Here is a 24,318-nt window from a genome sequence, read left to right as displayed (position 1 = left end):
AAACTCCAATTAGTGGCTAAACCACAGACTAAGAGCAATTAGAGCAGGTAGAAATCCTCTAAGCTCTGGTGCCTTCACCCTATTTGAAAGTGTATAAGTCTGTGTGTGTCTGTGTGTGACTGTATGTTTGAATCTGTGTTTATCCCCGTTTGTGTGCTGGTCTGTGTCCACTCCAATTAGATGTGTGTCAACCTGGCAACACAGTCTTGCAGCTTTACCTGGCTGTAGGACACTGATGCCAAGTGGGTTGGAAGTGCGATTGGCCACTCTGCTCCAGCTGTTGTCGTAGTTCCTCCTCCACAGGACTGCAGTGCAACGATATTTGCCCGCCTCACGGCGCCCGGCCCGGGTCACAGACAGCCAGAAATTGGTGTGGGAGTGGGAGCGGTCCACGGTGGTGCGGGTGCCCAATCCCAGCAGTTGCTCCCCCCACTGCAGCGTGCCTTCGCGCGTGAAAGTCACCAGTTCTTTGAACTCTCCCTCAGCCTCGCCATCGATTTCTGTTCCAGCTGGCTTAAAGTGCCAGGTGACGGAAGTGGGGACGCGTGGGTTATGGCGGGGCTTGACCAGGCACAGGAGATCAAAGGAGTCTCCGAAGGTTATGGATGGTGTGCGCGATGAGGCCGACACCGAGAAGGAGGACTCTAGATGATGGAAGAAGAGGGTAAAGAAAGTTAGGCTGGCACACAGTCAAATGGGCTTTTTATCTGACTAATGATAAATCTTTACATAATAAAGTTTAAAAAGTAATCACATTCTGGAAAGAGTTTTTGTTTCAGCATAGGTACCACCCTGCTGAATAAGACCATACTTATCTAAGAGTTCACAGGTAAAGCATTTCTCAGTCTCCAAGTATTCTCCAGCATCATTACAGGTGTCAAAAGACAGCTGTGTGTGCGCGTGAGTGTGAATTTGTAAGCTTGACTGTGAGAGAGCGCCTCAAAATTAACGGTGATGCAACAAAGAAAACCCAGGGGGGAGATTTCCTCTAAGCGCCGATGTTCGATCTACGCTCAACTGCTTGCCAAGTCTAAACTATCCTCATTAAGCTAAAAACAATCTCCCAACTCCTTATATTACTGCCAACAGACACCTACACTGGAAAACAAGAGTGATCAGAGAGGGAGAGAGAAAAGAGATAGACTGGGTGAAACAAATAAATAATAATAATAATAATAAAAAAAACAATCCCTTTTCTTTCTGGCCCTGCTGCACCTATTTCAGGGCACTCATTGAATGTGACTGATTGCACTTGAAAATGAGAAAGATGGTCATACACAGATACAACACCAACAACAACAACAACAACAAAAAGCGTGAGGTGGAATGAAAACATGTTGATGAAGTCTGACTTTTGCCAGATCGGATAATTCGTTTCCTTGAGACTTTGCGCATTCTCCATTATGTTCTTGTCGACAGCATCGTTGCTTTCTCTCCGTCCCTCACCCTCTCCTGTCCTCTGACAGTCATCATCCTCAGCGTCCTTCAGGATGTAATCAATGGCTTTCTGTCCAGACTTGGCTACAGCTGGGACAGCCGCCTGGGGCCATAATTCTCTAACAGACAATAACTCTCCCCTCTCACTCCATCTCTGATCGCCTGGCAACCCTCTTCCATTTTCCCCTCACAGTCTGTCTGCCTCAGTGACAGAAAAGAGGATTTCACGCTGATCCATTTTTTTCCCCATACAACTCTCTTTTTTTGTGTGAATAAACATTGTGTTTCTTTCCATTACCGTACAAAGTGTGCTTGATTGTTTGGAACACCGTGTGTGTGAATATCTACCCTCCACTGTCGTTTGTCTGCTTATGTGTGCCACCTGAAACACCATAAGGGCTCCTAATGCCAGTCAACTGGAAATAAGTCCCAGAGGACATCCACTTGCTATTCTCAGTAGGTCTTGTCAGGAAGCAAAGGGAATTGTGAATAAAGGATGATATAGAATACGGTATGGGCACAGTGGCCGCATGAAATTTCACCCACCACACTGTCAGTCACTGCTTTTACAAGCAGTAATCAATCCTGTGTTTGTTGTTGTCGGAGGCTGGGTGGGACAAACCCTGCTTTTGATGCAAGTTTTGAATGTCCAGTATATGTCCAATGATATACCCCTTGTTTCAATCGGAAAATGCTACTATTGGCCTTTTAAGCTCAGGAACAGAAGTGTAAGATCTTCTTTTTCTTTTTAAATCAAATGCTCCATTCACATGGTAGGTTTAGGTCCAATAAACATGCTTTTGGAAGCTAAAGTGAGGAAAAACACAGGCCAAAACAAATCAGACATAACACACGTATTGACCGTCATGCTATCATGCCTATTTAGAAAGCCAAGCATGGAGGAGAAGAGGGTTGTCGAGAAGTGCAACTGAAGAAAGATGAACATCTTTGGACTTCCTTTTTTCGGATTTGCATAATATGTCCCTTGTTCCTCAAACAAATGTTTCTGTTGTTGCCCAAACTTAAGAAATGGCCACTTAAAAACTGACATCTCCTCTCTGCAGCACCACTGTCTGCTGCTGTAGGGAGCTAATCCGTTAGTTGTGTGTCTATGTGTGTGTGCATGCTGCACCCGGTGCTCCTGCCCTGCCAGCGCCTCACTGCTCTGCTCCAGTGGCTTCCTCCGCCTGTACTGAGGATGTTCAGCTTAAGTCAGCAATGACAGAGGAGACCCACAGACTGTGAAACACATTTCCACTGCATTTCCATTCTAATAATTCTGGCTAATCCAAGTGTGTGTGTGCGCACGTGTGGGTCTATCATGGGTGTCATGGAAGCACTGCTCTTGACATGAGGCAGGTGGTGTGAGAGTGTGTGTCATAATAGCTCTAGCCCCTAAGCAGTGCATGAATAAAACATGCTTTATTCTACCATGTGGACTCCATGTTTTTCCTGAGCCATTTGTCAGTCTTTAGCAAATCACAAAACCCATGTGTGTCCCTTTGATTCTGTGTACAGACATGCTGGAATTGTCAGGGCATTTACATGCCTCACTGACTTGTAGATATTAGAATACAGATCAGATTAGGATGACATTGCTCACCGACAGTTGTGACATTGACCATCTTGGTGTCGGATCTTTCTTCACTCTTCTCCCAGTTTAGCTCAGATTCAGAGCCGGTGTGAAGCCACTCAGTGGCTGAGCAGCGGTACAGGCCCCTGTCCCCAGGTAAGGCGTTGTGTATGGAAAGAGAGAATGTGTCAGCTCGCACCTTCTCCACGCGTATCTCCCCATAACTGGCACGCTCTCTGTAGCTGGGGCTATGCCATATTGTGCCGTCCCGATCAATGGAAGCCACTTCCTTGGTCAGTGAAGCTGTTTTGCTGTCTGTCCACTGCCAGACAACAGACACGGGGCCCGTGGTAGCGTGGACTGTGCAGGTCAGCTGGATCACGTCACCCTCTAGGACCACTGAGGAGTTACTGGACAAGAACACTGTGATGTTGCTCTCTGAGTGGGAAGAGAAAATACAGAGATAGACAGTGAGTTGGTTGTGATGCAGAGAGAAAGCTGACTGAGAAAATATCCACACGCCCATTTACATAAATAATAATACTAATAAGCTGGAGGGGGAGGCTGGGGAGAAGAAGTCTGCACTTCTCTGCTTGGGCTGCTGCCCCTGTGACCTGCCCCCAATAAGCAAAATAAAATGGATGCGATGGATGGATTACTAACTTCAGAACTCTGCAAAAGTCTATCCAGCATGGTTCGCAGTGTTTTTCAATAAGTTCATGTCTTAACAGACTTAAAATGTGACATCTTCAGGTCTCTCCGTGGGTAAACTGTGGTTTTTTAAACTGTGGGCTGTCACAGGGCCATTCTGACGAAAGAGCTGCACTTCTGTCACATCAGACCAGAGAAAAGTTTTCTTCAGCCTTTTCATCAGAGTCTGTTTGTCAGGTCAAATTCCAAGTGGGCTCTAATACATCGAGTCACAACAGTTTATCTGCCTACTTAATGTTGTGTAGCTCCCCCACTGTGTTGCTAAAGGTGCTTCATATTGAGGCCATTAATGTTAAGGCTCAAAGTTTGTTCATCTTATTACAAAGCAGAATGTCATTAACTTCACTGATCAGTGGTACTGATGTTGTGGCTGATCAGCATCCTTTAACTCATGAGTGGCCTTTGAACAACAAGGACTGTCAAGGTCAGTCATAGAGGGGCTACGTCCAAATCATGGTAAATATTTTATTCAAGAAAACAGACTTAAAGTGATTATTTTTTAATAATTATTTGTATTATGGTGAATTATTCATACAGAAATACAAACTCTAACTCTCCTACAATAGCTTAGAATTAAGAACACTTATGTCTAACAAACAAACAAGAAAAGGAGAAAAAAATGAAAGAATGTATCAGTAGAATTTATTTTTGATGTATTTTTCTCAATATGCACTTTTTTCTGAGTCATTTCCAGTAAAAATGTTTTCTTGCAGACTATTAAAACTGTTTTGTCCATGATGGAAATCTAAAATTATTCTGATTTCATTAACACCAACAAACAAAACAACATTTTAATGATCAATCTGTTGAAAGATAAAAAAAAAAAAAAGAAGCATATATATTTAACCACACTTTGCTGTGATGCAAAACAGCTTAAGCCAGATGCCTGGTCGTTGTTTTTCTCTTCAAACTGCAAGTTTAGTGTTTGGTTCAGGTTCTGTGCTGTGAATATTTTCAGGATGGATTGAACGTGTGCACAAGTAACGAGACTCCTGTTTGGTGTTCATCTTTATCACAGAGGAAAGTTGCCAAATGCAGTTAAGTGCTGCCAAACATGCAGAGCATTGGAGCAGCTTGTGTGAGTGTGTGTGTGTGTGTGTGTGCTTATAGGTGCTCTTTCACAGTCAACTGCAAATGGATTGCTGAGAAGTTCAAACTTGATTTTCTGGGCTTCGAAGTCAGAAAACTCGCTCTGAGAGCGCAGTTGTGTTTGCTCAGTTTTTCAACAAAAAGTGCAACGGGCAATGCAGCGCTACAGATCTGCTCCATCATCGATTGACAGCAAGTGACTCGGGTTTCCTTCTAACATCTGTGTTTCCCACAGGGCCAGATTGGCTTTAAAAGCTCTTGCATGTTTCATCATCACACGGCCCTACCCCTGAAGCTGCCCCTACCACAGTGAACTGGTATTTCGCACCAAAATTCAAACTCACAGAGCCATTTTTCATCCACGAGCTCTTTGGCATCTTTCCCTTTGCTTTCCATAAACTCAACTTGAAACATCTTTCCAGCACTTTCCCTTCATTTAACCATGACGCTTCTGTGTGATAGGGCATGCCTTCATGTCCAGACATCATCTCTTAAACCGTTGGTTCATGTAATGATAAATGTTGGTGTTACCGGGCTAATTCCATGTTCCACTTTCAGGGTTTTACCACACAACACTTACTGGTGTATAAGGCAGTTATAAACTGTGACTTCACCAGTGCGTCTTCTCCCACACAGCTGTCCACTAAGCCACTCTTTTCACCACATATCGCAGGCGGTCCATCTGTTGTCATTCCTTTGGCGCTCCCCCAAAGCAGCTTCATTTAAGTTACGCACTTCGATTACTTCTTCAAATATGTCTTTTCCCTTAGTTGTGCCATTGCATTGATTTAATTCCCAACAGTTCCCCTGGAGTCAGCTCGACGCGTGAAGATCGAGAGCTGGGCAGTATCAGCCGTGTCACAGGAAGGAAATTTGCAGCGAAGTCTTCTCCTTTTTCCATCAGCTGTTTTTGCAGATTGGTGGCAACCTCACAAAGACAATCGGTAACAGTATTCCGAGTACTTAAAATGCTTACTTTTTGTCTGGGATTGCACACTTTAAATATGCACCACTTTAAAAATTCCTCCTCACTTTGTCACCAGGCTGATTTGGCCATTGCTTCTGCCACAATAAAACTGGCTTTAACGACAGCCTCTCTTTGAAATGTTGCTTCTGTGAACACAGTCTGCCATGACACCAAACTTCTTTTCATCTCTTCTGCCTTCTGAAGATTCTGCTGTTTGTCCTGGTGTTTTGTTTCATAGTGTCATCTTGTGCTATATTCTTCAATTATGGTCACATCGGCTCCACACACAAGACAAAGAGGTTTACCCTTTCATGTTAGCGATCAGTTACTCTGCCTCCCACTTCTCTTGAAAGCCGCCGGGCCCTTTTGATCTTTTTTTTGTTTTGTTTTGTTTTGTTTTGTTTTTAATTTCGACTGGAAAAGACTGGTTGATCATGAGGCTAACAAGTATATCAAATCAAGACGTGTGAGGGGTAGCTGGCACTAGTTTCAATTGACACGCTAATGCGCCAGCCATTCCAGTGCAATCAAACCAACTTGGTGTATACATACTTCTGTTTTGTAAAGCACTTTGTGAGTTTTGTTCTTGAAAAGTGCTATATAAGTAAACCTTACTTACTTACATACCAACTGATAAGATTTTTAAGACTGATACCAAAACCAAGACTTATATTTGTAGATTTAAAAAACGGATTTCCCGAATATTTTTATTTTTATTTTTAGACTTTTAAATGCACAGAAAGCTTTTTGAAAGAGAAAATGATCAGAGCTGTGAAACCAAACTTAAAAAATTGTGTGTAAATGATCAGTCTTCATTCTGGAAAAATTAATCTAAATAAATAAATGTAAATAAAATTAAATAGTTGTACTTCACATTTGTGCAAGGATTGAACCACACATTTGTGAGTCTTCATAAATTACTGTACACATTTGTAAATCTTTACACTTGTGGATCATAGCATATGCATTTTTAGGCATATTTCTCTCCATAGATTTTACTCCCATGCCAGAATTTTACTGCAATCTCTACACTTGTGTAAAGTAGAGGTTTTTCAAAACATTTTCATCTTTTTTCCACTAGTGCAGCGCTGGGTCCAAACCTGGAACCAGTTTCATACTGAAAAAAACAGACTGGGGCTGGTCATTGTTTTTAGTGGGAAGGTAGCCTGTGGTTTCTGTCTGCTATGTCTTTCCTTGTATGAAAATTACTGTATAATTTATGTTTAGTTCCCAATCCTGATAAAATATTGGCTGCTTATAAAACACAGATCAAGGCAGAGCTATGACTGCACCAGCACAGTCACCGTGCTCATAGAAAATTAGATGATGGAAAATAATGACGTGTAAGTGTCGATTAGGGCAAAATGTCCACGATATCAATTAAAGATGAAATACACAAAAAGCCCCCCAAAAAGAAAACAAGAGAAAAAAAAAAGGAAAAGTGATCGGATCTAGATACTATATTTGATACGGATTTTAGGACACAGGAACTTATCCAAAAGCGTAACTCCTTCTCAAACTGAATCCAAGAGATAGCTAGAATAACTCTGTCTGTGTCAAACAATTCAGAGAGCAGAGGTGGCCACGGGCAATAAATCAAATTGCTGAGCTTTTCCCTGGAGTGCAACACTGTAAAAGTGCTGTGTGCGTCTGTTTGCATGCTTATGAGTGTGTATGGAAGCATGTGTCAGGGTAAGATAGTGCAGTTTTGTAACTGGCCCCAGGCACATCAGAGTGACAGCCACAGTAGACACACTGATAAGTTTTGTGTGTGTGTGTGGGTTGAGATTCTCTTCCTGAACCTTGTGAAGCTTGTTCACCAAGTCCTTAATACGCACAGGAAAGAAGGTTCAGATCACAGGGCTCAGTGGCACTTCAGAGGAGAAGGATAAAAGTCTTTACTGACTCTTCTGCTCTGTTTTTCTGCTTTATCTAGACTCCTATCACTTCAGCATCCATCAAACATCACGGAGCTCTGGTTGACCCATAAGCTCTCCTCCCCTCTGCGGAGCTAGTGCTGCTGTCTCGTGGGGGGTGCGGCTTAAGAATTCTCACATTTTTTTTCCTTCCCTTAGGCCAAGCTCTGCTGCCTCCCTCTCAGCTCACCGGCCCTCCTAATAAGCATGAGTCCTCTGTGAATATGAAATGAATTCAATTCTTATTTCTATCAGATTCACATTAAAAAAGGGAAAATGCTTCATCCTTTACTTTTGTCTTTCATTCGAATAGCTCATAGTTTTCTTATACAGCTAAGAATAGACTGTAATATGTAGATATATCTGCCTGCCTACCCTTAAAAATCTCTTGGTCTAGTCAACGTTCCTTTCCCTGTTATTTTATTTTTTCAATTTTTACCCACCGGCTCCTTCGGCTCCTTCTCCTTTGTGCTGAACAGAATGCATTTTTCTCTCCAATCCCAAAGAGCCCCAACTCTCTTTCCCTACCTTATCACCTGTCCCTTCCATCTTTATGATAGAGATTCAGTCTGGCAAGTGAGCTCTCCCTCCCTCTCTCAGTGCAAAGGTAAACTCCATCCATCAACATTCATTTGTCATGAGTGTTTACCCCTGTTTTTCCTTCGCTGTAACCTCTGCCTGCCGCTAAATCATCAACTATAAACCCCTGTCGCAACCCATTAACAGCTTTCCCCCCAATTCCACAAATTAAAGTGATGAAGCACATCTTCGAACTTTGTGCCTGTGCCTGAATGTAAGAGAAAGGAGGCATAAGGAAAGTCTGCATACGACACACACGCTCCCCGAACACTACTGCTGTGTTTCATGAAAGTTCTCCACCAATAACCATGCCCATTATCTTGTGTAAACCCTATAAACATCCTTTATATGGCATTAGGGCCTTTTGTTGGAAAAACAAACCTTCCATACAGAGATATTCCCAAGAGACTGCTGCAGGCTCTGGGCCATTGTTTTGGGGTGATTTAACAGGGGCTGCAGAACGGTCAGAATAAGGTAGCATCGGCTGCTTGAGCAGAGATACTACTTTGTGGCCATTATGTTTTATTATGCTGGTATCAGTTGGCTGGCTCCATGCACTGTTCTAGTCCTCAGAGGCATGGTAGCACAGAGAGACAAGGGAAGGCAGCATCAGACACAGATGCTATGAGTGTGTAGAAGAAAAAACACCAGAAGTGATTTGGGAACAAGGTTTTAAAGGTTTAACTGTATATTTGTATCAATCAGCTGCAAGGCTGACATCACCCCATTGGCTAGCCCTGCTTAACCCAGCTGAGGAGGTTTGCCCCAGCAGAACACATTAATTTAGCCTAGGGAGCCACTTAGAGGGCCCTGGAGAGCTAGATGCCATTCTCTGCTTCTTTTCTTTCTCCACACTTTCATTTCATGGCTGTTAGCTCAGCCTCCTTCACTCAGGACTCTTCTGCTCTCCATTATCCTACTATAGTGTTACCCACCCTCCCCATCTCCCCCACTAAGCCAAGGAAATGGGAAGGACCATAATGCTGCATTACCAATCCTTAGCAATCCACTCAAACAGAAAATACATCAGGAATAAGAGTAGCATTATCCCATTCCCTCTTACTCACAGCTAACAATAGAACCTCTGCAGCTATCCGTTATAGCCACCCTTAGAAGGACAGGACACGGGGGTGGGGTGGCAGAGAAACGCAGCAGAGGATCACAGCACGATATTACATGTGGACTAAGTGAAGATAAAACAGCCATTATCAAAATGTCATCATTCTTAGTGAACTTGACAACTAAGGACAGGACGGCCACACAACTGGCTTCAGTGAACAGATTATTACTCACTCAGTGCCTGGACTGTGATCTGGACATTGCGGGATCTCTTGCTGCGGTCGATGAAGTCACCCGTGGGCGTCTTCTCCCGCTCTGTTACGCGGCAGATATACTTGCCGGCATCTTCAGGGCGCAAGTGCTGCAGCTTGAGCAGGTGCACGTTGACGCTCTCTTTGCGCACAGTCATTTGACCGGCGGCCTCCCGGGCGACATAATCGGGGCCCAGATTAGGCACGGCACTGGGGCCCACCACGGCCACCGGTGAGCTGCTGAAGACCCACGACACCGAGAAGAAACGCTCGGGGACATTCTGCGCCTCAATGGTGCAGCGAAGCTCCAGCGGCTCACCGGCCGTGAAGGACCGTCGCTCCGTGCTCACCTGGATGCTGAAATCCCGGTCTGAAAGAAAGGAAAACAAATGAAAACAACAAGGTTAAAGGCTAATAAATGCACGGAGATTTGAATTAAAGCTGCTCGAAACCGAAGCGCACAGTGCTGCTTCATTTTCTTGGTAAGCTGAACATGCATTACCCAAGAGAAAGGGGTTAAGAAGACTGAGCAGTGGGTGGTAGAGGTGGGGTTTGATGTATTCAGGAAAGCCATGGGGCAATAACATGGCATCAGCTCGTGCAGAGAAAAAGAATATAAATTAGAGATGGTTGAGGTCACTCGGTGGGATAGTGGCATAACAGACAGGCCTGCTCTCTCCTCTCTAGTTTTCACCTCTGCAATTAGGAAAAAACCCCCACTTCTAATTAAAATTCTCGTTAGCTGTTTGAAACAGTCAGGCATGCTTTTTCTTTCCTGCATGATCTAAAACCACAGAGCAGAATAAACACTGGTAGGGCCCCCTACCTGGCCAAATCATGCTTGTTGTCTCTGCATGTGCAATTGCATTTGTGTCTGTTTGTTATATTAATGTTCAGATCCTGAGTTCTGTACGTATCGGAGACAGCTGCAAAACATCTCAGTGAGTTGGTAGCCCCAAGCAGTAATTACAAAGACTTTAAAGTGAATTTCTGAGAAATGCACTCGTGTGGAAAAGGTCAAAGCCTGCCCCTAGTATGGAGCTAGTTACGCAGAGATAATTATGATGAGAGGTAAGAGAATATTGTTGACACATACAAAACATAAATGTGTATAAATCTGCCTTCTGCCATGTGTTGCTGGCAACAAATTCCAAATATTTTATTAAATACATATTAGGAAACTCTAAGCATTCATTACTGGGATTATTTTTTTAATTTAATACAGTATAGATCTGGTAGAAGATCATCTTAAAGAGCCAACACATATTCATGTTGGGGTGTAATTTAAAAAAAAAAAAAGAAGTAAATGCTAAGCACAAGCAGCCAAAGTGAGGAGGAGAGGAGGAAGGAAAAAAACCTGCAGTGATGAGCAATGTTTGCTGAAAAATAAGAGGGTATGTGAAAGAAGGGAACAAGGGAGGAGATGAGTGGAAAGACCAAAAAAGATAGGTATGGTGGGGGAAAAAAAGGGGGGGGAGTGAAAGGTACATTAAGATTCTGTCTGTTGCTCATCTCTCTGATGCCGGCAGTGGGTGATTAGCTAGTGATGGGGCTGTCTTGAGATCCACTCCATCTTTTATAATAGGAGTCTAATGGAGAAGCTGCTCCCTCTCCTTTCTAAATTTCCCTGGCTCTCTGTCAAATATGCACTTGGACAGGTGGAACGTCACATACACCAGTTCAGCCTTAAGGCGTGCAAGTGGCTCCTTCGTCATGCAATAAGCACGTGGAAAGAAAACCAAAATGAATTTACGCATTACACTGAAGTTTGAGCAGTTACATTCATAGCTCGCACAACGCAACTGCTTTATTCTCTTTGTCACGCAACAACCCTGCATCCATTATAGATTATAGGGAAGACAGAGAGTGACAAAGGATGTTTAGAGATGAGCTCTTTGTGCCCTTTGTCTCCTCACTAAAGTAGCAGGAGCTCATCTGACAAACCTGCTTTACATCGGAGTTCTCACTCTCCTTCTCATCCACGCACGACTATCTGGGGCACCATCAAGTCGCATTGGTCCAGAGCGGATCTGATGCTTAATGGAGAAAAACAAAATGACTCCTCTTTGAAGTGATTTACTGGCATGAGACATTCGCCACTGCGTGCTTTCTTGGTAACTGAGCTAATGTCAAAGCAGTTTATCACCCATCTCTTTGGCCCTTTCTTGGAAGCATACAAAGGGATACTTTATGTATGTGGAACGCAGGACAATGAATGTGATGGGCTCGAGTCGGGTGAGAAGCTATAAGGACATGTGATGAGATATTAAGCTGCCTTTTTTTCCTCATCTTTTTGGTCTAGAGGTTGGCTGCCTATTAAATAATTATCATATGAGCCCACTCAACACATTCTTTGTTTCCACACACTTGCACATCACGCAAACCTTGTTATTGCTACCCCCGCAGTACCTCCCTAAGCTGGAAACTCCCATAATGCTTTCCGCTTTCCATAGGTCTCTTCCTTTACATTTGGCAGAAGCATTAAAAGAAAGCTGTCTCTCTCATAGCAATGCATTCTAGCCCAATCAACACCGGACAAACTGTTGGCAGGAAGTGGCTGAAAAACACATTCTGCCTTCTGAACCATGGGCCACATGTTGCTGGGGAAGCTGCTTATGTGGAAGCCATAGGTCTCCTGTGTCAAACACCCACGCTATTTGGAGCTGGTTACATTTTTCTTGGATGTGCTTGTAATGTTGCCCATCAAACAGACACAAATACAAAAGTAGGGAATCTGCGGAGGTTTAGTTAAGCCCTTTTTAGAAAGCTAATGAGCTTAGCCGGAGATACTGATCAGCAATCAGTGAAACCCGGCCCACATGCATGAGTGTGTGCCACTCAAGAGGACAGAGGGGACTGACACTAACCAATATCTATACCCTGCCCACCACCCCTCCTTTTCTTTCCCACAGAATACGATCCCTTCGGCCTATCTCTGAGGCGCAGAGAGAAAGGGAATTAGGGTTCACAAGGTTAGTGGTTCAAACCCCAGTTCCTCATGTCGGTGTTTCTAAAGCCTCTGTTCCACTAGTACCAACTCTGCCAGGCTCACCTCTGTTTTAGGGTGTTCCATTGGATGATAGTACCTGGTAACAGGTACCTTTTTTAATATCCACTTGGCTGGGGTTCCAAACGACCTGTGTCGAGCCCACCAACGTTGCGGTGGTACTCACTTGTAATGAAAAATGACTGAAACAGAGTAGAGTTGAGCCGAGTAGAAGCTAATGGAGAAGAAGTATAACGGTCTTGTTGGACGGCAGCTTTATCCACTGATAAATGGTTCAGTGAGAGAGCTGAATGATAGTTGCACTGTGTATGCAAAGGTAATTTTTTTTTTTTAAAGCAGTCCATTTACAATTCACTCACCAGTGGGCTGAATACGGAGCTGAGTCTTGTCGCTCTGCTTGCGGGTCATAGCAAACCAGCTTCCATCTGGGTCCTGAATCCACTCAGCAGCCTGGCAGTAGAGCAGCCCCTGGTCGACTGGCTGCAGCTTGTGAATGGTCAGCCTGTAGGCTGTAGCGCCAGTTTTATCCAGCCTGAGGTCCCCCGCTGCCATTCTCTGCCGATACGGCCCCCCAGAGCGCAAAACGAAGTCTCTTGACAATGTGACTAACTCCTGAGGCGGGGCGGTTGGGTCCTCTGGGGACCTTAAGTACCAGCCTACTGACAAGTGAGTGTGCTGCACTGTGGTCCGAGACACCTCGCAGGTAAGCTGTAGCGTGTCGCCTTCCACTTTGGACAAAGTCTGGGCCGGAGCTGTTACTGTCAAAGAGTCAGCAATAACTGAAAAACAAACAGAAGAACAGGGGCAATTATTACTTAGCGTGTATAATGGTAATTATTCTGTAATTACTCAATTTTAGACTAGCATCATCTGCTTCCTTAAATAATATATGAACCCTTTACCTCTGTGGAAAAAAAAAGACCTTAAACAATAGAAAGCTGATTAAAAAGGAAAACCAAATACACCCAAAAAAGCATTTTGGGGGGTTTGCAGCTATTATACATGTGATAATGTCCATTCTACTGTTAGCTATTAATTTTATGCAGTGTGAGAAAAGGTGTAAATGCAGCCTTGCTTTTTTTCCCTGAGGTGACTGCCCTCCATTTCCTCTTCCATATATGACTTTCACATGTTACTGTGTGGTGATGGTATTTTCTCCATCTCACACAGACAGAATCCTCCAGAGACCCCTCTGGCACTTCTTTCAGACCGATTATATCCCATATGGCTGGCTACAGAAAACATAATAAAATGTCATCTTACAGTGTCTCACTAAACTTTTGGAACATTTGGATCACGCATAGTAAATATACAAAACAGCAAGACCGAAATTTACTGTAATAAATTCAGCCCAACCCCTTCTATCTACAATACAACTGAGAATTAAAAAGGATGGGATCCAAGCCAGATGGTTGAGAACAGAAGAGATCAGAGAGAGGGGGGATGCAAGGAAGCAGAAGATACATCAAAATGTGATAATTTCAGAAAGGAAGATGGAGTGACTCTACACACCGACAGAAATAAACATGTATAGCCTTTAAAAGGGAACCTGAAATAGCTAAAGAGGTATTTTTAGATAGGTACCAGAGCAAAACTTTATGTATGTGTGTCAGGAAGACTGAAATAGAGACAGCATTAGATCTGAGCTTCCAAAACTAAATCCATTACAGACGAGCAAAAACACCAAAAGGCAATAAGGTCAGTCATAGGGGGTGGGGGCGGATCATGCTAGAAATAAAGGTTTCTGGACAAAATTTAATTGGGTAAATAATTCACACAGAGGATTCTGCGCTTTGCCATGCAGGGACTGTGACCACTTCTTAAAAGCCAGAAAATTGAAGTGCATTGTGTTTGGCTATTCACGCTCCTAAGGGAATGTCACTGTGAAGATTACAATTCAGCATGTTTGAGTCTGCCTCTGCGCAGTAACTTGCTGCGTCTAAGTGTAGATGCGTGGGAAAGAAAAGCTTTACTCTTGCATTATTTTGAATGTATGCAAGTAGAGGCCACTGTGGTGATGTCTGTCATTTGCTTTTAAAAAAGAAAGAGATATCAGAGGGACAAAAGTGCATAGAACCAAAGAGGATTTTGAGAGAGACTCGATATATGGTTATCCAGAGTTTAACAAAGCACTCAAAGAAAAAGAAAACAATGAGATAGTAATAGCACAAAAATACGGAAAGTAATCAGGTGGGCCACAATCTGATAAGACACTGCCTCCTGAAAATGGATTAAGTAAAGATGTATAAAAAGTCCAGACGAGAATAAACAGTTTCTGCATTTTTGTTTCTTACAAAAACACAGACAAGCTCTGATTCAAGGTAATTTGGAAGTTCACTAGAGGTCATATTGAGTGCTCGAAAAACCGCCTAGCAGCAAGGGATGCAAATGGGAGCCTTGGGCAGGAATAATAAAGCTATCCTGCTGATGTATTTGTTTGTTTCTTGCAATAATACAATAACTGACATGGGAATCTTACTGAGCCTGGATTAGTGTTTATATTCAAATACTTTATTTGTAACAGTTTCAGAAACAGAGCAATTAGTGGTAATGATGGTAACTGCTGGGAAATAATTGTTAAATATTATCAGTTATGAACTTCCGCAGAATCACTCTGGTGTGATCTTATGGGACTCTTCTAAAATTTGTGTTGTTTGAATGATGGATTCTCAAAGATGAAATTAAAATATAAATTAGTAGCTGATTATACATTTTGGAGTTGGTTAGTTAATTTGGACATCAGTTTCATAATCCAGTGCAAGTTACTCCTGTAATATTAATAATATCTAATAATATTAATAATATATAATATCTCTTCTTTGCTCTGTGGTGTTTTCAATACACAAAAGTTCTGCACTTCAAACACTGGTTGTAGCAAAGTCCTCTCACTCTGACACTCCTGTCAACAATGAGTGAACAGCAACCTCACACACAACACACCTACGCTACAACCTGGCATTGTCATAGCAACTCTCCCACATGGTGCTGAGGGCCTGTGAGAACAGTCATTAGTTACTATAACAACCGCACCCACCAACACAATCCTGGAATCGACTTGCATTCTTTCTGTAGACACACTAATGGACGGTGAAAGCAGTTAGCTGCTTCCTCCTGTCGGATGGCCCGTTTATTGTGGGCATATTTAATATTTTTGACCTCATCTCAAGGCATCTGAGCCAATCGGAGCCCTACACCAGATATGTCGGGAGGACAGAATAAATCAGATAACACCAGCCAATCTCAGCCTTTCCAGCAGTCGGGCTGAAGTTGTACACCGGGATCATCCAATAGTACCACTGACCTCAATCTGCAAAGGATTAGGAACAGCGTGAGATGGCATTCTCTGGCATACATGCAAAAAACAAAACAAAAAAAATAAATAGAAAAACGTGCATGCACACATGCACACACACTTCTGAGGACTTATTTTACCTGTTCTGTCCTTAACTGCAAACATTACAAGAGCCTTTAGAAATGAATCTAAGGACATTCTGTGTTTTTTTCTTGAAGATCACACAGCTCAGAAGCAGAATTTGTGGTAGCCGAAGCCCAGCGCTTGGGCAAATAACTCGTTTTATTGAAGAAAAATATTGACTTCTTTTCACTTCAGAAGTTAAAGGCCTCAGTTGTTGTCTGAGCTGTTATAACATCAATACCCACACTTTTGGACCAGGCAAAGTATTTTCATCACAATGAACACAGGCACTGCAGTTCATTTAAGGGTGTCTAGTTTAGTTTTGTGATATTGTCTTTATTTTATTGATTTTTTAAAAATGTTTTGCCAACAATAAAATAGTACAGTCTCAGCTTTTGGGATAAATAACAGTATTTCTCAAAAAATGAAATAAAATACACATTATTATACATATACATACAAATACACACTACTATATCACCAGAAATTATTCAAATGTTTCCTTAAAAAAGAAAGAAAAGACTTGAAATAACAAAAATTACCATGTCACATTGTCCATGATAATACCAGCATGATGTTTTGTGTGATAAAGAAGAAAAAAAAGAACGCGTTTTCTTCATGATATCAACAATATCAATGTTCCCTTGCGTGCACAGCACCAACAAAAATCCAGCCATGTCTGAGAATGAACTTCAACAACCTCCAGCAAAGCACAAAACTTTGAACAAACTTTCATACAAACAGGAAAACTGTTCCTGAATGTGGAAACAGCAAACTGAAAGCAAAAATACACTGCCGAATACAACTAGGCTATGAAGGCACCCAAGCAAAAGATACTAGCAGCAGGTGATGTGCGACCCTGAAATTAAACAAATGACGAGTATTTCTGGAGCACTCGATAGTTATGGATGGATGGAAATTGCAGATGTGGTTGCATTGCACAAAAAGCCACGTTAGAAAACACTTTTTACTTTCAAATTTATTATGTGACAATATTGTACAGCGACCTGCTACCGGCACCTTGTGGCAATAGTTTCACACTTCGAAATAGGCAGTGTGTTGTCAATGGCAGTAAAATGCACATAATTTTCTTTGCACTTACACAAGCCTATGCCGGTAAACTGCAATCACCAATAAAACAAGCTTTTTCCCCCTGTATCTCTACAAATATCACTATTACAAGTTTCCCTGAACTGCTGTGGTATAATTTTGATTATGTTGTCCACCCCTATCATTTATATACTCCAGTACTTGATCGGGGATTTTCTACCATAAATTGCTTGGTAAATGGACTGGTTCTTATATAGCGCTTTTAAACTCAATGTACTTTACACAACATTCATGCAAGCACTTTTTTCTGTGTCTAAGTGTTTTCTAGCTTTCTATCTAACATTGACACACACATTCAAACCCAATGTATTGGGAGCAACTCGGGGTTCAGCATCTCGCCCAAGGATACTTTAGCATGCAGACTGGAGCAGCCAGCCTACTAACCTACCGATTAGTGGAACCTGCTCTACCTCCTGAACCACATCCACCAATTTTGGCATCAAAGGAGAGTGGCACCGTTGAGGTTTCCCAGGCTGCTTTGCAGCCTTCAACTCTTCTGCAGTGTTAGGTGTTGGCAGCGCTCCATAGATTCACATGGGGTCAGGCAAGTGGGCTACCCCAATCAAGCACAGTAATAGTAAAAGTAATAACATGGTCAGCAAAAGATTTGGTAGCAGTTCTGGCACTGTGGGGAAGTGCTAGGTCCTGCTGGAAAAAGGAAATTGCCATCTCCATGAAGTTTGTCAGGAGATGGAAGTATGATGTGCTCTAAAATTTCCAGGTAGATGGTGCATCGACTTTGGACCAACATCTGCAGGTGACCTCAAATCATTACAGATTGTGGAGAGACTTCACACTGAACTTCAAACAGACGGTATACTGTGCCTCTCCCTGCTTTCACCAGACTTTGGGACCTAGATTTGTAAAAGAAATGCTAAATTTACTTTCATCTAAGAGGACTTTGACCACTGAGCAACAGTCCAGTTCTATTTCTCCTTAGCCTGGATAAGATGCTTCTGATGTTATCTCTAGTTCAGGAGTGGCTTGATATAGAAATGTGACTCATGAGCTGTTGTGTTTCAAATAGGATTAATACAAACACATGTAACACTCACATACTAAAATTTGAAATTTAAATGTTTATAAATATTATAAATAAGAAAATATCTTTTCAGATATTCATAAACTTTAAGAATTTCTCTTTTAACCCCGGTAAAACTACCAGAGATACAAGGCTGACATTGATGAGAGTGACTCATTTCAATTCATTATTAACATCAAAACATCAAAAATCACATTCAGTCATTTCTCAGCTGCAAAACACTCTGCATGTGTTCCCTGCAAATCAGCCTTTATTATCATAGGATGAATAAACATTTCAGTGGTTTGTGAAGGATTTCAGATACCCCCCACCCTCTGCAAAACATTGACGGAGACTGGATTTCCAAAAAATGCATTTTTCACCAGTGAATCAGGTAATCTTACATTTTGAGATGAAGGTTTTCATGTGTGGATGGTTTGCATTTCTTATCCTTTTTCTTTTTTTGACTGGCAGCGAAGCTGTCAATCCTCGATAAATCTTTAAAACTACGCTCTTCCTGCTTTACCTCATCTGCAATTTTTACTTTCATCTCCCTCCATTCCAGATCTTTTCCTACTCTTTCAGCTCTCTGATGTGAGTGACGGTTGTCATCCCCCAAGCTAGCCTTTTAAGTCCAGTCACATAGAGATAGAAGTGGGGGGTGACATGGGGACACACCACCATGGGGAAAAGGATTTCACAAAGATGACACATGGAAAAATAGATGATAATTTATTAAGCCTGATCTTTACATTTTAGGATGGGTTTGGAAGTAACAGGACCAGAAAAGATATCTCACCGAAAGAAAGCACCAACGGCAAATCAAACAGCAGTGTTGTGCATTTGTTGTTGTTGTTCTTTTTCCCTATATATTAGAGTTGTTGTGGATTGCAAAGATCCAACCATTCAGCACTCCATGCTGGAAGATACAGAAAAATCTTCAGTCCTCACAAAAGCAGGCCTGCTTTCTATTCAGCAAATAAAATAACTCCTGCAAACACACACAAAGATATCATTTTTAAATCATGGGTGCCAGTGTGCGACATCTTCAGCTTTTCTTTGAGGCATTGTACAGAGTCATAACCGTTACAGAAACATGTTTGCATGATAAAATCTGGGTGGGAAAGTGAAGCGGTAGTACTTGTCCCACCCACATCATCATCATCATCAGTGTTGTGCTCCTAATCCCAATGCCTTAAGTGTAGCTGGAAGATCAAACTGTGGTTCTAATGAACAGTTTCCGTTCAGGATTGAATTACTGGCTAGTAATAAGGCCTGACTCACTGTTGTCATTACAGATTGCAAATAGTTGAGAAGACCAGCTGGTCACCCAGAGGTTGAGGGTTTTGGTTACAAGGTTATTGCCCAGGTCACCCGCTGCGCGGCAACCTGTCTCAGTCCGACTGACTGACTACAATCAGCCTAAAACAGATAATTGCCATCTAATTTATGAATGCAGACACACTGCCAACATGTTGCAATCAGTCGAGTCAGTCTGTGCCAATGAGCGCAACTGGTCTGCTCAATCCAATAACGAAACACCCAAATGTCAGTTATTAAGGTTTGTGGCAGGCAATTTACTGTAAATTGAACTAAATGTAACACCAAACAGCATGTCTTATTTTGTGGCCAATGCGTGTGTGATAGTTGCTGCTAAAAGTGTGTATTTACTTGGAATGAGAGGGGGAGATATTATCAGAAAGAGTGCATAACTGGCACAGTTGGATAGCTCAAAGCTGTGAGTTGTGCCCCGTCATTCTTTACTCAGTGCTCACCTCTGAGCATTTAGAGCTGAACTGCACGTTCTGCTCCACAGTAATATTGGTGTTTTATTGAAACATATCAGAACTGAGCTGAACTCCACAGAGCATTGACGAGAGAAAGGAAGAGAATCCCAATGCAAGACAGAAACAAGAATACATCCTGTTTTCTTCTTTAAAGTTAGTCAAGCGGGTTCCAGTGTTTTAGGCTCTTAGTCATATTTCTACACAGAGATCAGCACACAGTGAAAACATCTCACTCTCTCTCGCGCGCTGTCTGTCTTTTATTTCCTTCGATAGGCGCTTTTACATAACATGTGTCTGTCAAAATGCATTTATTAGCTGGATTGTGTTAGTGCGATTAGATTAGTCTCGGCACAATGTTCCCAGCATCACACTTTCCTTTTCAGACACTGAGTCAAATGCAGCAATACAAATATTTCAACATGCCGGAATCAAATCTCCTATCTTACTGATATTTGACCAATTTTGCCTTTACCATCTGTGTTTAATTTGAAATAATATCTAAATGCAACACACAATGTGTTGTCAGTTGAAAGAATTAATAAGTATAACACTAAAGTAGATTTTCCTGCAGCACAGCACATTATTTTTTTGTTTATTTTCTAAACAAACAAAACATGTTTTACAGCATCATGGACCACACGTTCCTGCTTTAAATGATGGTGAAATTAGGGTTGACCTTCTAACTCAAGAGTGTGGCTGTTCCTTTTTATCAGCCTATCGCAGTAGCTGCAGCATGCTGCCAAGCCAACAGTTTATTCTTTTGTTAGTGCAAAACTGGCCCAATCTCGGAGTTGTGCCCTATGTGTGGATTTTGTGCAGTCCGCCGGTGTGAGTTCCCACAGACTCCACTATAAATCTGATGTAACTAGCAACAGACGGCAACAGATTTGCAATTCATCACAGTACATTATCACAAACAGATTGCATGCAATTACCAACTTGACCCCATTCATTTGAAAACTGGTTGTAGATCGACTCCGTCTTATTGCTCTTCTGTTGCCATCTTATTGCCCCAAAGACGGTTTGAAGACGGCAACTGACTACACGTGGTCTGATATCTGGTCGTCATCTTTGAATTAACCTTTTCAAAAGTAGGGAGATTGTAAGGTGATTGCACACAGTCGCAATCATTTTGGTTGTGCTGTGGACACAAATCATCATTTTCCCTAGCATGACTACAGCTAAGATGAAACTAATTATATAAACACACACCAAAATATATAAATAAATAAATAAATAAATAAATGAAACAAACAAACCCCAAAAGCAAACAAAGTGTGATCATACATACCTTTGGCACTATATTGTATGTCAATCACAAGTGTACTGCAAGACGTAGCACTAGAGATATTTAGACACAGCTGAAATGGTTACCACTTATCAGTGGGTAAAAGCTTTAAGAGAGAGAGTGAGTGTGTGAGTGGATGTGTGTGCGTGCATGTGTTGCTGCAAAGCAAATGGCCATTTGGCAAAGCCAGTAGGGTAATTATTGTTAATTACTCTCTGAAACTAAGAGTACTGCTGAGAGGAAAACAAAGCAAGTGGGCGAGCCGCCGCTCCACTTCATGCAAGTCCAACCTCCTTGCTGAACAGACGTCACTTGCTGACCCGGTATGCCTGCTTGTGTTGCAGGCATACCGGGTCAGGAAGTTGGAAAAAGAGATTTAAATACAGAAGCTGTGCCTACACCTGTCTTTCGTATTCCTATTACCCAACATCCTGCCCATTCACATCCTCCACTCCTTTGTTATTTTCTGTGGAGCCGTCGATGAGTCAGAATGAGGGATGAAGAGGTTCAACTAAGAAAATGGGAGAGAGTAGATAAGAGAGTAAAGTGGGAGGAAAAAGAAAGACAGCAAGATGAAGACAAAGAAGAAAATCGAGCAAAAAAGCAAAGACAAACAAAGGGACAATGCTCTTTTGCTTGATACAGCCAACCACATGGATCAGCATCAATGCTTTGTTATTTCACAGCAAGAAGTAAAAAAATAAGCAAACAAAAAACATGATAAATAAATTATTGTGTTTGTAGCCTATATTTAAGTAGTATCAATGCACCATTCAAGTGCACCAAAAACAAAACAAAATTTAAAACAAACAAACAAACAAACAAAAACACACCGAGTGCACTCTCTCGGGAGTCTAGAAAAAATAATCAAGGAAGTTCATGAAACACTGCACAACTAGCAAACTCTGGTGAACTCAGGCCTACATATAGTCCCCAAGAGCCTGCACTGATAGTAAGGACACGATACAGAACAAAACAAGGAAGCAAGGGCAGAGAACGGATCAGGACTGGAAGGGAAAAAGAGACACACAAGAGCCCTTTTTATCCAAGAGGAGGGGGGAGCATGTGGGAAAAAGAAAGAAGAAGAAGACAGGAGTCAAAGCCTGTCATTTTGGGATCTGGGTCCACAGCAGGGGGCACATCCATAATACAACATAAGCTTCTGATCAGATGAGAGCTGTACCTAATTGAATCTTAGATATGGAGCAAGCTCCTTCCACCCATTCTGTTTTCTGTTTTTGCATATTCATATGTTATACAACACAGGCCTACAACATCTTGTCCAAGGAAACTATTATGTTTCTGTGCTATACTTTTTTGTTCCATGAATTTTTTAAAGAACATTGTTTTACTAGTTTTTGTTCCATGTAAAATATTAATTTAATAGTTTTCTGGAAATATATTTCCTGTTCTGTTACTAGCATGGTTTGTTTTTGGTTTTCAGGTCATGTGGTGGCAACAGCTTAGAAAACCATCCAGTAGCAAAAGGTGTGTTGGCAAATTTAAGGGAAAAACTGAACGAACAAGGGCTTTGCAAACTTTCCTAACCCAACAAAATTCCTTTATAAAAAAAGTCATTCTAAAAATATCTGTTTTAAAGTCTTTCAGAACTCCTTTGCATCATCAGCATCAACATAAATTCAGGCATACGGATTAATGAGACTGGATTCCATATGTAAGGGTTAGAATTAGGGATTAGGGATGTGCTCAAGCTGTTACTACCCTGTCTTGAAGATGGAAGCGCAATGACTAGCTGCTTGATCTTTTCCCCAATTGTCTCCTATTAAAAAAAGTGATACTTTTCTGCTAAATCAATAATTGTTTTTTAAAAAAAGAAAAAAGTAATTTGGGTCATCTATTAAGTGTTCTGCTGGTGATTTTGGAAATCATTTCTACCTTAATAAGATTTAAAGATTTGTGTCCTGTGACAGCTGTGACTGACAGGCTCATCTGCAGCTCACACAGGCTTCTCAACTAAATTTTGGGGGTTTCGGTTTAAGGAAACAGAAACGTGCAGTACTGACTGTTTACGTCACCCTAATGCAACTTATTATCTGTCATGATTGCGGCTGAGTGCAGGCTGGATGAGGACCCAATCACAAAGTCACGGAGGCAGGAATGAACTCAAAATTCACAGCTTTATTGCTGGAGAGCAAAACCATACAAACTAAACTGGGAAACTATAACGTAATACACAGAGAAACACACAGCCATGAATGAAGAAGAACGCGACACAGAACTGAGGGAGATGCGGACATAAATACACAGAGGGTTAACGAGGGAAGTGGGAGCACACGGGGAGACAGCTGACACAGATAATCATAATGAGACAGGGCAGGAGTGAACACAACATGACGCATACTGACGAGAGACTGTCAAAGTAAAACAGGAAGTACACAGAGGTTCAGACAGGAGGAGAGAGAGCACGGACATAACGGGCTGGGGAAAACATGGGGAAACGAGGGCTCACAGATACACACAGGGGTACACAGGGGGTAATCAAATAAGAAACATCTTAACTAGGGATGGGTACCGGGATACCGGCAGTGCAAAGGAGGTAAGTCCTCAAATCTGATGAAACACTTGGCGACATATAGCATTTTGTTAAAAGCCGAGAAATGCGTCGTATTTGATAGCTTGCTGCGAGACCTCACATCGTGCATATCTACTGCGGGTGTGGTGCCTGTTATCTGACCCGGAGTTAGCAACATCCGCAAAAAACCCGAAGACGAGAATCCTGGCCCCTAGCCCTGCCAGTGTAGCAGAAATGATGACGGATGATGATGGCAGCAACAGCTGTTCTTCTCTGGGCGAGTAGCTTAATGTTGTTCATGTGTAATTTACGTTGAGTAGGCTAACTGCGTTATTACATTAATGCATGTAAGGTGAACTAGCAAACACAGTTGTAGTTATATGCGGCTTTCTTCTTGTTTGATGGCAGATACTCCCTTCACCCTGGCCAAAAAAGCTAAAATGACCAAAGAAAAAGTGGAAAACAGCTAAACATGAGAGGTTTTTGGACAAAGTTTGTTTTTTCTATTGATTAAGCACTGCTTCCAGCCAAGAGTGATGCCATAAATCCCCTATAGCTGCAGAAAAGGCTAACAT

General features: G+C 42.0%; 1 protein-coding gene across 3 annotated transcripts in view; it reads right to left on the bottom strand.

Moving 5' to 3' along the window:
* igsf3 (immunoglobulin superfamily, member 3) overlaps positions 1 to 24,318 on the bottom strand; it is a 76,530-nt gene that overhangs the window by 15,883 nt on the left and 36,329 nt on the right. For all 3 annotated transcript variants that reach the window (XM_005723594.2, XM_013908381.1, XM_013908382.1), the window contains 4 exons: positions 12,949 to 13,368; positions 9,566 to 9,952; positions 3,041 to 3,448; positions 219 to 644 (listed from right to left, as the gene is read on the bottom strand). In XM_005723594.2, coding sequence (XP_005723651.1) covers positions 219 to 644; positions 3,041 to 3,448; positions 9,566 to 9,952; positions 12,949 to 13,368 — 1,641 coding nt within the window. The remainder of the gene's footprint in view (positions 1 to 218; positions 645 to 3,040; positions 3,449 to 9,565; positions 9,953 to 12,948; positions 13,369 to 24,318) is intronic.

The sequence above is a fragment of the Pundamilia nyererei genome, unplaced genomic scaffold (assembly GCF_000239375.1).
Source record: "Pundamilia nyererei isolate P.nyererei 1_Seehausen unplaced genomic scaffold, PunNye1.0 scaffold00009, whole genome shotgun sequence".
NCBI lineage: Eukaryota > Metazoa > Chordata > Actinopteri > Cichliformes > Cichlidae > Pundamilia > Pundamilia nyererei.
This window is presented reverse-complemented; position numbering and strand designations above follow the sequence as displayed.